Here is a 14,553-nt window from a genome sequence, read left to right as displayed (position 1 = left end):
GGCTAGTTATGTATGAACCACATTAGATGCTAAGATCATCACTCTCATTAAGTATCAGGTCCGTAAACGGCAGCACCAATCATTCTCCCCGTCATCTTAATCCATATCATTGATTCACTCTCATCTTTCCAACGCTTGACAAAGCCAGTTCTATGCCGCTATTCGATTATTAATACAGAGAGTGAATATGCGTATCTGAACCCGCTCGAACCAAATCATGCAAGTGTCCTTCTTTCTGCCCATGCACCCTTGCTCCTCTCCAATTTTTGTCTCTCCTCAGGATGCCAAGTATATAAAAGCTGCTTTTGCAATTCCGCTCAGAATATTACGAGTGACAGGTGAGATTGGCCAGTATTCGAAATAGATCCAAAATGCAGTTCGATCGTAATGAAAATGAGGGTGCATATGGCTGGATGGTAGTCACTTGTTTGTGTCTGAGAAGACTCGATGAGCGAGTCTTTACATGTTGATTGTCTGCTGAAAAAAACGCCAGAAAGGAAACGTGATAGTGAGGATGTCGGCATTCGAGAGAAGATCGGCCGTGGAATAGATAGATAGTAAATAGGATCGGGTCGGCCGAAGTGCCGGAATGTGAGGCTCCCTTTAGCTTCAATTCCGTGATGATGAGTTTTGAGAGTGAGCGAGTGTAGAGTGTATGAAAGGAAGTTGTCCTCCTGAGGCGCCGAGCAATAAATCCTCTATATCCTAAATTGATTCCCTGATGATCCAAAAATCTACACTCGTCTCCAGTTGTCTGAACATATATTGGTATTGCGGCCGAGGCGAAGTGGTGATCGATCGCGTAAAGTTAAACCCTAGGAACAGCTGTATGTTGTCCCTGGTATTGTGTGTGAGTACATCCAAGTGGCGTGGATGATGGTTCGTTCTGAGGCGCATGGCTGACGGTTTTACAGCACAACGCAGCAACCGCCGCCCTCGCCCTTCTCAAAGGTCAGCAGAGCAGCACGGGTGGCTGCCTCAAATACGTCGTCGACGCCTTCGCCGCTCAAGCTGGAGCATTCAAGATATCGCTTTGCGCCAATTTCCCGAGCGATTGACTCTCCGTCATGTTCAGACACAAAACGCATCGACTTCTTGCGCATTTCCTCGATCGCGACGGGGTCCTCTCGAAGATCTTTCTTAAGACCAACGAGAATAATGGGAACGCCGATGCACAGGCGGGTGGCTTCCTCAATCCACTGCAAGAGAAACACGTCAGCTTTCCAGGGTTCATCACTAAGCGCATACCGCATGCCGAGGGGGCCGTACCTTGTGCTTAACATTGTCAAGGGAGTCTGGTGTGTCGACGGAAAATCCTATCAAGATGACATGGGCTTTTGAGTAGGCGAGCGGTCGTAATCGTTCGTAGTCTTCTTGGCCAGCGGTATCCCATAGAGCAAGCTGGACGGACTTGCCGTCTACTCGACAATCTGTCACATAGTTCTCAAAGACTGTGGGGATCTATATAATACGAGGTCAATAATCGTCGTCGCAAGGGGTTACGGTCGAGGCTCACATAATGCTGCAAACAGGTTAGCATGATTTGATGACGATATGTAGACTTGGAGGGCTCACTGTAGGAAAGTAACCTAGCGTAAATACGCTCAGCAAACTGGTCTTGCCGCAGGCACCATCACCGATAATGACCAACTTCCTACGGTACGTCGTTAGTGGTCTGATTGATCTTCAAATATCTTGAGCATGTGATGATTGGTATGGCAGGGAGGAGTATCGTTTTGGGACCTAAAGGGGAGCGGAGCTTGGGAGCGCGATGAAGTCGTACCTGCGGATAACGTTGCTAGGATTTGCGCTCATGATGACTGAGTTATATGGCCTCGAAGCTGCGTGATGATATCGTCTCGAGACTACTCGTAGGAGGGAATCGGATCTGGAGTCTGCTACGGGCCCCAGATCTGGGTGATGCGTCGGTTAATCGTTGCCGTCGATTAATTATGGGTGGAAGAGCAACGAGCTACAGCGTTCAAGAGGGCGTCGTCGCGGTGATAACAACAGGAACAGGCTAGGCTAGGCCGAAAGGGATTGGATAGGACTGGATTGGGTGATATGAAGGTGATGATGATTAATTGGAGAGTAAGGTTGGTTCGGTCAGAGAAATGTCGTCGAGATCTGGGATAGGACCCCTTATTTTTTTTGCCAACGGACTTTTTGGTAAGAGAATCGTTGGATGGGTGAGTAAAGTAACAAGGGACGTCCAGACCTGAATGAGCGCGCGGACGTGGAGCGAGGAGGACAGGGCCAGATGGAACCAGCCAGGTCAGGACAAGCCGGGCCAGGTGGGTGCAGGCAGTACGTAAATACTGTGCTAGCATACGGTTCAGCTGCCAGGGTACTAATGCAATGCAGTACAGTCCTGGGTTTGTGCAGTGAGATCAGAGCGTTTTTAATGGCGAGAGTAATGTCTAAGACGAAACGAGTGCCAAGCAGCTGGTTGGATGAACAAGTTCTTCAAAGAATAGGTAGAATAGTAGAGAAACATGAAAGAATATGAAAGAATGATGTTTAACGGGTTGGGAATACGAGACCAAGACTGACGGGCAGGACTGATGATTGATTGACCGAGATGATAGGACAGTGAAGGACTGTGGTGAGGTGGTGCTGTTCTTTTTTTGTCAGACCGACCTGGTTCTTTGGTTAGCCTCAGTCTAAAATGGAGCTGAGGCGGACTGGGCTGGGCTGATGTGCATCAGGTTCTGAAGATTGTGTAGAGAAGAAAAGATGAAACGAGTCATTCAAGATGTTAAGGAATGAATAGATCGATAATCTGATACCAATTCAAGATATCCCCAAGAGCCTAACGCTTAGTTATACTATACGCGGCAGATCTAAAGCTAGAGAGGCAGCCTCTTTTCTATTGTTGGAACAGCCGGGCTTGTTTACGACGGCGACGGTGGTGGCATCGGTGATGGTGGAGAGACCGACAGACGGACTCACTGACTACACTCACTGCACTGTACTCACTGTACTGAGGTGCTCCCCTGAACGGGTAGGCCATGTGGAGCCTCGACGTAGAAAACGGGTCCGGGGGGACCTTTTTTAGCTGAGGATGAGGTGAGGTCTAGTGGAGGACGACAGTCCTGAAAGTTCTCTAGTACGGGCAGGTTCTGTGACAGCCGGGCTGCCTGAGTGGACTGCGCATTATCACAAAGTGGGCTTCGGCAGCATGAGTTGCTTCTTGTTGCAATGCTACGGCAAGTCTGTGGTTGTTGATCGACATGGATTAAGGTACACGAGATGTGCCGGAGAATGGATCGTTACAACGGCATCTTCTGACATCCTGACTACGTAGCTTTGGGAAAAGTCACTGAGAGACTTCAATTGGAGGTTTTGTCATCAGCAGCATCTGATTAGCATAGCCCATCTCATCAATGAGTTAGTTGATCATCATTGATGGACTTGCAGCAAACAGCAAGCCCCCTGTGCTGTGGCGGAGCATCCACAACTGTATATCCAAAACAAGTAATATCCATGATTGAAGCCAGCTCGGTTAATTCTGACATTCTCCGCCCTGTACCAGCTCAATGGGAAGAATCTGAACGAAAAGTTAAGGTATTTCTAACGGCCAGTTGGGAACAAGATTGCAGTGCCGTTCCGCTTCGGTAACCGTCATAAATCGTCACTAGAGATTCAATTAGGTAAACAAACGTCGGTGGAGACTTTCGTCGTCATGGAGCCTCTCAGTTCAACTCAACTCTCAACTCCGCCAAGCCAAACAAAACTCACGGGCTGTTCTATCATCTTCAATGCTCATATTTTATTCAACGAATTGGCTGTCTCGGTTTTGTTTCTGCATCGATAGTTTCCATGGGCGGCAGGGCCAAGGTGTCCTTCAATACGACAGTAACGACAGAATTCAGATCTAGACAAGCATATCAACAGATCCACATCAAAAGTGCCCTTGTCTTTACTCGGAGGATTAAACATTTGGGCTCTGAGATGCTCGTCATGCCAGCCAATCTCCTTGCTGGGGTGCAAAAATGCATGGCCGCCGCCATTTGAGGCTGTGCAGACTAACCCACACCCGCCAGCCGGTAAGCTAAAAACAGGAACCAGACCAGCCCTGGAACCTTGGAAACCAAGGGGCGGGATGAACTACTGCTCTAGCACTGACGCTTATTGCTTGTTGTGCAGCGATGATGGAAAAGTCCCCTAGAAATAGAAATAGCAACTGAACCCTAGCTCGTGTCTCAAGACTTCATGCCATGCTGCTTGAGGGCATTGGATGAGATCAACCCGACCATTTTACGGATGATCCCGTTAATGCGCTCCATCGTCTTGGCTCCCTCACGCTGATAACGTGATAATATGGGTTCCGTGAGAAGGATCTCGGTGTTTGTGAGTTGTGCCGGCGGTCCGCATTGCTGACGTCCGTATGTCTACAAACGTCCCTTCAAGGTCGTTTTCTTTTCTGACGTTGGTGTAGAAAAACTTCAATTCTCACCTGCGTGGATCCTTCATGACTGATGACAGCATACTGTACGGGCATACCCGATGAGCTAGTTGGCCCGTCTCACTGTCTTTGCCTGCTTACGTCGAATGCAACAACGATGCCTCATGGCCGATGTCACAATAGGCGATGAACTAACTCACTGCCCTACAAGGCTGCGTTGGTGTTTACAAGCGATGCCACGATCCTTCGTCCCATTAATGCATGCATAGCTGTCAGCGTCGCTGGCTGCTTAAGTCTTACCTGCATATTCTCCTCGTCTGGTGGGCAGAGATCGCGTTCGTTTACCCTTCCGGTCACCTCTGAAGGCCCTGATTCAGTGTGGGTGGTACTCCAAGCGGCGTTTGTACGGGTAGATTTCAGCAATTGAGAATCGTTCGTCTATGTATGGACAAATAGCCGAAACATGTTGCATCGTCCTCTCCCGTCGATGCTGTCCTCCGTCGTTTGCAACATGCATAGACAAGGGGCAACACGGCATCGTCTCAATTTGGTATCCTGTCACACTCACATGGGTTTGCGCGCCGAGATGTATGTCGTAGTCTTGTTCCACATGGTCTCATCCAGCTGTTGAGACGAAAGATAGAGTCGAGTCTATGAGGCTTTCATGTGGCTCTTGCATGATTGTGCTGGCTATGTTGAATGTTGCACGGCGTCGGCAACCATCGTGGTGCCTGTGGATGACGAGTTTGGTGGTCAAATTTGTTCTTCACATCGGCATGAGATGTGAAGATCTTAATTCGGGCCTGACGCTTCTGACGGTGATCTGCCTTGGTTGCTCCCTGGTAATATTGTGTGTATAGAGTATTGATCGTCTCGCGAAGACGGAACGGGTGTTTTCCCACCGTTAATAATCAAGCCGTAGTCTGTTTGTCAAACATGCACTGGTCCCTTTTACAGTCCTGTCATAATATTGAGATATTAATTGCTTAGTCGAGTTTAGGACTCTTAGAGAAGCAAACGCCAGGTCCTAGAGGATTTTGAGTGATGAGACTGAAGTGATGTTGATAAATTGCTTCACGATTGCTTTGCTATGCATATTGGAAGCCTTTGGCACACAATTGAGTAGCAAACAAGAGATAATAATGATGCAGAATTTTGTTGAGAAATAAACAATAGACGAATTGGGCCTTTTAATGATTGCCAAGCAAAGAATTGATTGTCTCTGTTGCTTCATCCCAAGCTTCAGGGTAGCCCCGAGACGAGTGACGTTGACATCAAGGTTGCTGTTTGCAACCCCACCTTCAGCAAGGCACAAACAAACCAAATCGCCAGATCTCAACATCACGTGCGAGATCACACCAGGCTACGCCAGGCTAGGGGAATAGCGGGGCATATCCCGTCAATCAGATGCGTGCCTGACCACATCACAGTGTCGCTGGGCTGGCAGGTTCGGCTGCATGAGAAAGTACAGGTGCTATGCAACTCCACCAAAGAGTGACTTCTACTGTCCCATCCATCGTGTTTGAGCCTTGAGCCTCGAAGCATCAAACAACGCCAGACAAAGAACGTTACGACATTTCCGCACTCTTTTATCTTCAACCCGAAGTATCTATAAAACCCTCCGACTGCGCTTACGATTTTATAACAACAGCAATAACAATCAATCCATTGGGTCCCTTCCCCGCAGGCGTCATCGCTGACCTAACCCTGACCTTGGCCGCTCGCTCTCCGACTGTGAGTGCCTCATTTTGAGCCGCCCCCAGAGACCCTCCACTTGCAACGTGCCCGCAGCCGCCTAACGACCAAGACTTCACCGTTTTGACACGCGCGATACCCTCCGCTTCCAAGCTGACACGCTCTCGCGTATTACAGAACCATATTCCTCATACACCGTCCTCCCATCGACAGACACGTGTCGCGCACAGCATCTTCATGCCCTCGACTGCTTTGCTTCCGTAACCTACGATGCCGGCCAACAACCAACGACCGGCCGCCCAAACTCCGGTATCACCACGAAATACGGCAAAATACACCAACAAGGATGGCTCCAAGTTTATCACCGTACCTAAGGGCGCTACCTCTGAGTCTTCCTTGCCTTCGACCCCCACAACTGCTAAAGCCAGTGCCCCCCCACTAGAGGCTTCCAACCCCGACAATGACCCTGCTCCAACAGTCAACCGCAAGAAGCAGAAGCGTAGACAGAAGGCTGCTTTAAAAGCCGCACAGCAAGCTGCGAACGGACATACCAACAATGTCGCGAGTGGTGGTGCACGCACAGGGTATACCCCAGGCCGTGGTCCCGCTGATCACGAAGAGGTCGAAAGCGACGACGAGCATGAGTATATCCTGGCGAGCGAATTAACAGGCCCAACTACAAACGGGCACCCCCCTTCGGATTCAAAATCGAAGAAGAACAAGAAGAAAAAGAAGAAGGGAGGGAATGCCGATCCTACATCACCTGCACCCGAAACTCTTGAATCTGAGCCCCAATCGCACTCGTCACAGGGCCCTGGGATGTCACGCGATAAGATATGGAGCACTAGCAATCAAGAGGAGCGCGAACGCATAAAAGCATTCTGGCTTGGATTGGGTGAAGATGAGCGGAAATCCTTGGTCAAAGTCGAGAAGGATGCTGTTCTGAAGAAGATGAAGGAGCAACAGAAGCATACATGCAGCTGCACTGTGTGCGGACGGAAGCGAAATGCCATTGAGGAAGAATTGGAAGGGCTCTACGATGCCTACTATCTGGAGCTCGAACAATTTGCAAACCAAGGCGAGGGACCACCAATGCTACCATCGGCTCGAGATTTCGCTCTAAGACCGCCCCGGGGTCTGCCATCAAGTTATGCCAACCGCCCGCCATCGCGCGGTCGAATAGTCGAACATGTGGGAGACGACGAAGACGAAGACGAGCTGGAGGAGGTTTACAGCGAAGACGAAGTGGAGGACGATGACTACAGCGACGATGAACCTCCCGAAGAATATCAAAACTCACATGAACGGGACGTCGCCGATTTCTTGACGTTTGGCAATAGCCTCCAAGTCAAGGGTACGCAGCTTCTTGATTCACTTCTCCGCAGATATGGTAACATGGACTTAGGTGGTATTCTCACCGTGGCGGATGACCTCCTGAAAAACGACGGCAAGCGGTTTATCGAAATGATGGAACAGCTTGCCGAACGTAGGATGGCAAGGGAAGAAGACGCCCGCGAACACTTCTCAAGGGGCTACGGTCACCCTAATGGCTCATACTCCAATCCACATAATCATCCTCCTCCTGAAGAAGACGAGTACGACGAAGAAGAGGACGAGGATGATGACTTTGATGATAGTCAGGACGAGGAGTATGAGGAGGAAGAGGTATACTCAAACCCCTCTGTGATACCATCCCAGTCCCATACTGAGTGTTGCTGCCAGGACCAAATGACGGAGGAGCAACGAATGGAGGAAGGCCGACGCATGTTCCAGATATTCGCCGCCCGTATGTTTGAACAAAGGGTTCTCTCGGCGTATAAGGAAAAAGTCGCCAAGGAGCGCCAGCAGAGGCTGCTAGAAGAACTTGAGGCCGAAGATCGAGAATCCGAATTGAGGAAAGCTAAGAAGGCCAAAGACGCACAGAAGAAGAAGGACAGGGCTGCACAGAAGAAGCAAGCACTGGCCGAGGAGAAAGCACGCAAAGAGGCGGAGAAGGCTGCTGCAGACGCTGCTCGGCTAGAAGCTGAGAAGCAACGGGTTGCTGAACAAAAAGCCAGGGCCGAAGAGAAACGAAAGCTAAAGGAGGCGCAGAAGAAGGCTGACGAAGAAGCTCGCCTACGCAAGGAGGCAGAAAGGCAACGCCGAGCTCAGGAGCGATCCGAACAAGACCGCAAGGCCCGCGAAGCCAAGGAAAAGGAGAAGAAACTTAGGGAAGAACAGCGACAGAAAGAAAAGGAGGAGAAAGAGCGCGAGGCGCAGGAGCGGAAGGACAAGCAAGAGCGCGACAAGCGGGACAAAGAAGCTCGTGCTGCAAAGGCTCAGAAAGATGCCCAAGCAGCCCGAGAAGCTAAGGAGAAGTTGAAGGAGGAGAAGGCAGGCGCCCAGAAAGCGGCAAGTCAACCATCACAACCAATCCAAATCCCGAAGCGTGGTTCCCAGTATCCGGTACCGATCCCGGCAGCTCTTCCACAACAACCGTCGAATCCTGCAAGCTACGCCTCGCCAAAGATTCCAGTCGCCACTCCTGTAATGTCCAAAGCACCGACTCCTATAAGACCTCGGACCCTCTCGCAGCAGGACAGTGGAGCGCAATCCGCTACAGCTTCGTCTACAAGCCAAGACCCTTCACCTCATTCCATGACACCCATCATGAGCCCCGGTCTAATTGGCCAGCGCCACGGAAGCGCAAGTACTCAGCATTCTCACTCGGTATCTCCAACAAATGGACAACCGAGACTTCCAGGACAATCTCCTTTCCAGATACCTCCTGTGGGAATGCATCCGCCCCCAGGATTGCACCACCACCCGGCACCACCAGGTTTCCCCAATCGCATGTCACAGGATGGCTTTTCAGCGTTTAGACATGGCCCTGGTGCAATGATGCCTCCTCCTGGGATGAATGGGCCAGCTGGACGGGGATTTCCCTTACCGATACCACCAGGGTTCTCACAGCCAGGAGTCGATCAATTTGACATGAATGGATTCCCGATACCAACGGACTTACCCCCATCAACGCATCATCGCCAAAGTTCATTTCAATTTGACGCGCCACCAACCCCAGCACAACCCATTGGTCGACCTGCTCCCATTGGGCGTCCTGGAAGCATAAATCTTGGTCGCTCATCTGACGACAAAGAAGATGAAACTGCACATCTTGGTAGTCGGGCTCTGTTGGAAGATGACGAGCCGCTCGAAGTCGAAGGAATTATGGGGGTGCGAAACCAACCACCTGGACCTAGGCCTGATTATACCACGAGTCCCTTCTTGGCTTCAGCGTTTCCGCTGGCCCCCAACCCGTGGGGCCCTCCTGGTGTCGGTGGACATCCTTTGCCTCCCCCAGGGCTCAACAATCCTGTCTGGGGCGCACCAAGTGCACCTCCTGGCTTTGGCATGTCTCCTGTTCCTGCGATCAACTCTCTTCGAACCGCGTCACACCCTAGCTTCCCCCAACTTCGCGCAATGCTCTGCCAGGCATGCCAGGAACTCGCTGGCTCGGGTGACCAAGAAGGTTACATTGACCTCTCAATTCTGAAGTCAAGAATTGAGGCACTGTCAGGCGACAGTATCTCAGAAGCCATTCTCATCAACCTTTGTGACACCGAAGGAAACCCCAACAACGGAGGCGGTACGCTAGTTATCCGACAGAACGGTGGAAGTTTTAGCCACGCCGTCCGATGGGAACCCGATCTAAATGATGGATTTTATCGAGCAGTCGGCGCTCCAGGTGAGATTGGTAGCCCGGTGGCTGGTCAAGCAACTCTGCGAGGGGGAATATAGGAAAAGTCTCAGCAGCGTGAGGCGGGCCGACAAACTAGCCGGAATGCCTTGTCCGTCAGAGATCTGGTGCGAGATAGCACCCCTCTAGGTCCCGAACCTTCTGCAAGTTGTAACCAGCCTTTCACCTTGCTAGGAGGTCACAAAAGAGGGAGGTCGTCTTTACACCTGAGGGGTTCGTCGAACGTATCTGACATTGATCGTTTCGATCCTTCAGTCAATGGATCACAAACCAACGATTCGGGATGAGTTCCACTATAGCTGACTGGCCCACCGAGACAGCACCAGCGGAGTGCATGAAATTCCGGCGTTCTTCATCAACAGAAGACGGCCAAACCAACACGTTAGCTCATTTTCTTCGGGTGAAAATATATTCGGATATTACCCAGAGTTGAGAAGAGGATGTTGCATGGATACCCAGGTGCGATTTGCTGCCAAATGTTGCAGTTGGAAGGAAAGCGATGAGGAACTCTACAGCGTAAAGCAAGCGCTGAGCTCAATAAAAGAGTATTGTTCAAGCAGCGGATCATACGCACCATCAGCCCTGAATGGCTCCCTGCAATGCGTGCAGTAGGCCTGTGAATGTGAACAATGTTCGTGACGATGATTGACCAACACAGATCACAAAAATTAGCCTCCAAGTACCAGCCAGATCTGACCGTTTCTCTTTCTAACGCCAGTGGCTTGTGCTGGCCATAAACTTTCAGCCATCACAACTCTCACCTCAACAGGTGCGAGTGCGAGTATGTGCCGCGTGTGACCATTTTTGTGGAAAGCTACGAGATGAACAACATGTGAGAGGCCAGATGGAAGCACACGTAATACTTTAATTCAACGTCTAGCTGTGACCGTCCCCATTTCATAAGGTAGATGAATAGATACATTCGCGCACCAAAGTTGCAGACTTTATCCTTTCCCATTGCTCCAAAATACTCAAACATGTCATGTAAGGTTTGTTCCCCTCCGGGCCTGATATCAAGGTATCGAAAAACACGTCATCCTCGGCCTTGAAGATTTCCAAGCCTTGGATATTTCCCCCGCGCTGGCATTCACACAGGCATTATAAAGAGATGGCGAGTACTTGGAAAGAGGCAGCTCCATGGGCCATCCGAAGAGCTCAATTCTGATATAAATACTCTTCAGAGACTCGGTGAAGCTGCCTCGTTCCCGCAGCCCCCCCTCGACGAGACCGATCCGCCTAGATTCGGTCCTGGAAGGGGTTGCCGGCGCCGGGGGCGGATTGGCCCGAGGCGTTACGGATGAGGGGCTGGCGCTGAGCAGCGCGCTGCTTCTTTGTGGCGGCACGGGCCAAGGCGACGGCCTCAGACTTCGCGACGAGACGCTTCTGCTCCTTGCGGTCGCGGCAGCACATGAAGGTGAGGTAGCCGAGCATAAGAGCGGCTGACGCAGCGAAGACGATGGCGATGATGATACCGGCGGTGTCCATCTCCTTCTTGGTCATGCAAATATCATCGGCGGAAGAATCGGTTGTGCAGATAACCTCGGAGCGGCACGAGCTGGTGCTGATCTCAGTGCTGTAGCAAGTGGCGGTCTTGGTCTTATCCGAGACGGTCTCGAGATCGCACTGCTCGGTACTCTTCTTGAAGGTGGTGTAGCAGTCGGTTCCTCTCGAGGTATCGGCACGCTTCTTGAGCTCACCAGTGGCCTTGGGGCCGTCGGTAATGGCAGCGGCGGCTTCGACGCGGGGGATGATGGCTGGCATGGGAGCGGCCTCGTAGCGCTTCTTGAGCTCGCCGGCTTTGGCGATCTCGGAGCATCGCTCGAAGGTGTAGTGAGCCTCCTTGGCGGCGGCGTCGGGGGAGCAGCCGGCAGAGGTGTAGCAGGTCTTGAGGGCGGCCTCGTCGGTCTCCTTGAGGTTGGCGAGGCAGTACGAGAGGGCGCCCTTGTTGGCACAGTCAGCAAAGGCAGCGAGGTCCTCGTGGTGGTTGGCGAGACACTCTTGCTGGACAGCGGCAAGGGCGTTGCCAGCGAAGAGAATGGCGGTTGAGAAGCGCATGATGAACGGGTTCAACGGTTTTTTCGTTATTGTTTTTGGAGATTAGGTTTCGATCGAGAGGATGCCCAGCAAGCTCTGTAATTTCTGATGTCGAATACGAATTGGGCGCCTGAAACCAAGACACGCTCAATCCAAAAAGGGGAGAGAGGATGAAATTGGGGGAGGGTGGGTTTGTTTGGTGGTCTTGATGGGGAACGATAGGGAAGAAAAAAAGAGGAAGAAACAAGGAGAGGGAGCAAGCGAAACGAAGCGAATGGGATGGGAAATGGAAGGGATTATCCGTCCGTTTCTTTCTGGGCTGAATCTTGGTTTCTCTGGGTGAGGGAGGGTCCTTGGAAATGGAGTAAAAAAAAAGAGAGGCAGTGAGAGAGCGAAAGAGAGGCAGGGGATATGAGGCGGTCTTTGGGCTGGTAGGCTGGCTGGCAGTGCTTACTGGCTACTGGCCACTGGCAAAAGCTGGCAGCAACAAGTCCATGTTACAGGCTCTTATTATTATTATGGGGATCTTTAGAGCGTTGCTTGTGCTAAAAAAAGGGGAGATGAGGAGACGGATCCTTTCTAGACGGGGGTGAGAGGACTTGAGCCACAACTGGCTAAACCTGAAAAGGGATAGGACATGAGAAGAGATTGAGGGTCCTTGTCTTGTTCTTTGTTTTGCAGGTGTTAGGGCTGTGAGTGTTCTGTTAGGTTTTGGGTGCAGAAGCGGTGATATTGTTAACTATTTGGAGTGGTAGTGTCTGTATGTACGTTGCCGTCGAGTCCACCAAGGACGAGTCTGATCAATATCCATTGCCAACGCATGCCATGATGACGGCTGATGCTGATACTTTGCTGATGATGCAGGATCACAGGTGGGAACTTATTAGCCAACCCGCTAGCCAGCACCGGAGCTGGGCTGAGCTGGATTCAAGACAAAGACAAACATCAACAAACAGAACCGAGACATGTTTACATACATATATTGCTATGAGAACAATCTGATTTCTACAGTAAAGATGTACGAAGTGTCACAAGAAGTTGTCACAGTCCTTCAATTACTGCTGACATGCTGAAACTTGACTCTCGGGCTCTCCTTGCGCAAACCACCCACCTACGTAAGCCCAAGCCTTGCCATGTCTTCCCGCAAGCGCTGATTGAAGTGGCTGAAAGAGCGGATAACAGCACAACACCGCTGGCTGGCAAGGATGGCGGTGCAGCAACCAATCGACGCCAAGTTTTGGACATCTGGTGCGACGACGGTTGTGGGGTGAAGCATGAAGGAGATGACATTTCAATCGACTTCCTTCATTTGTTGCAATTGCCATGTGTTTGTGTGTATATTGGAGGAACAGCAGGTATCATATCAAGCAGAATACAGAATACAGACTACAGACTAGAGAAACACGTCTCTGGACAGAATGAGAAGAGATGTTGTATAAGCGGTCAACGTCCTGAGCTTACTCTGCCTCTGGCTCTGCTTACATGTATTCATAGGCGTTATGCAGCTGAGATGGACCCTGTCGCGCATCCCGACGCCATCAAATAGCTGCATCCCATCGTAGGTAGTAAGAGGATCTGATTCTATACCCTGACGAACCTCGTGCCCGCAAACAGAACATCCTGATACTTTCCGCCTTCATTGCTTTATCTCATCGGGATGTCCCGAATCAACCTTGGCTCGCTAAAGATACCTACATACAGGTGATGTTCAGGGGCTGAAAATGCCGAGCAGCACTTAGGTTGTAGTGGTCAGTGCCTGAGATTGACAGAAAAGCATAATTCTAATGCCAAGACACATCACTTGTCAATCATTTATTTCACTAGCAAATGACATGAACAAACATTAAAAAAATGCCCGAGATCTTGATCGATTTTAAACATCCCCCCTCTTTCGCGCGCACGTCATGTTTTGTCCCTTGAGTAACCGACGCGTAGCCAATCGAACTGAATCTGGGGATTAGCCATGTGAGTCTACGTCATCAACTTTGGCGTGAGCTTCTTGCTTTTGCCTCATATGTAATGCAGTGATTCCACGCAAGCTTTATGTATAAAAGGAAGCAACCGACTCTTTGATCTTCTTTCTTCTGCACCGTAGAGTTCACTACACTTATCGAACCATCTACCACACGTAAAATAAAGACAACGCCCATCATGCCTCTCGTTGTTCCTGGTATCAACTCAACATCCGGCGATAAGGCCGAGGAATGGCAGAACAAGCTCGTCGGCAAGAAGCTCTCCGACGAAGAGACATCGACCGAGACTGTATGTTGTCACGAAACATCTTTACGCTACCTATTTAAACACGCTGCTAACGATGACGAACAGGTCTTTGCTAAGCGAGATCTCCCCCAGGAGACACGCATCATCGAGCCAGGAATGATGGTCACAAAGGACTTCAAGGAGGATAGACTCAACGTTCACCTCAAGGATGACGGAACTGTTTCACATGTCGTCAAGGGCTGATCTGGCGGTGCTTGGTAGACTTGACCCGTCCACCAAAAGGAGGGGCATTGTTAATGTACGATACCTTAATGATGGGAACAGGATTCGCCTGTAACGGCGAAGGCGCAAGAGAATAACAGGATTATGGATTTTCCCTATAAACTGTCCGTTGTGTCTATTAATTGTGATCGCGTGCTGCATGCTCCAGTTGTGATGGTATTTTGGGGACTTTGGTGCT

At 50.6% G+C, this 14,553-nt stretch overlaps 4 protein-coding genes across 4 annotated transcripts; 2 read left to right on the top strand and 2 right to left on the bottom strand.

Annotated features, from left to right (window-relative positions):
- Window positions 1-908: 908 nt before the first annotated feature.
- FPRO_13332 (putative GTP-binding protein rho2) lies at window positions 909-1,815 on the bottom strand (the record flags this gene model as incomplete). The annotated part of the gene is made up of 5 exons (XM_031222772.1): window positions 909-1,199; window positions 1,270-1,461; window positions 1,517-1,522; window positions 1,576-1,654; window positions 1,784-1,815. 5 exons carry the CDS (start codon window positions 1,813-1,815, stop codon window positions 909-911), a joined length of 600 nt encoding a protein of 199 aa, XP_031088198.1.
- A 4,558-nt stretch (window positions 1,816-6,373) lies between these two features.
- Window positions 6,374-9,880, top strand: FPRO_13331 (related to chicken h-caldesmon, Uso1p and YKL201c; the record flags this gene model as incomplete). The annotated part of the gene is made up of 3 exons (XM_031222771.1): window positions 6,374-7,457; window positions 7,509-7,768; window positions 7,826-9,880. 3 exons carry the CDS (start codon window positions 6,374-6,376, stop codon window positions 9,878-9,880), a joined length of 3,399 nt encoding a protein of 1,132 aa, XP_031088197.1.
- A 1,195-nt stretch (window positions 9,881-11,075) lies between these two features.
- Window positions 11,076-11,894, bottom strand: FPRO_13330 (uncharacterized protein; the record flags this gene model as incomplete). Its single annotated transcript, XM_031222770.1, has 1 exon — window positions 11,076-11,894. The coding sequence occupies one exon, from the start codon at window positions 11,892-11,894 to the stop codon at window positions 11,076-11,078; it is 819 nt and encodes a 272-aa protein (XP_031088196.1).
- A 2,130-nt stretch (window positions 11,895-14,024) lies between these two features.
- Window positions 14,025-14,336, top strand: FPRO_13329 (uncharacterized protein; the record flags this gene model as incomplete). The annotated part of the gene is made up of 2 exons (XM_031222768.1): window positions 14,025-14,135; window positions 14,199-14,336. 2 exons carry the CDS (start codon window positions 14,025-14,027, stop codon window positions 14,334-14,336), a joined length of 249 nt encoding a protein of 82 aa, XP_031088195.1.
- Window positions 14,337-14,553: the final 217 nt, after the last annotated feature.

This window comes from Fusarium proliferatum, assembly GCF_900067095.1.
Source record: "Fusarium proliferatum ET1 genome assembly, contig: FPRO_scaffold012, whole genome shotgun sequence".
NCBI classification, from domain to species: Eukaryota; Fungi; Ascomycota; class Sordariomycetes; order Hypocreales; family Nectriaceae; genus Fusarium; species Fusarium proliferatum.
Note: the sequence above shows the minus strand (reverse complement) of the source record. Positions and strands in the feature narration are given on the sequence as shown.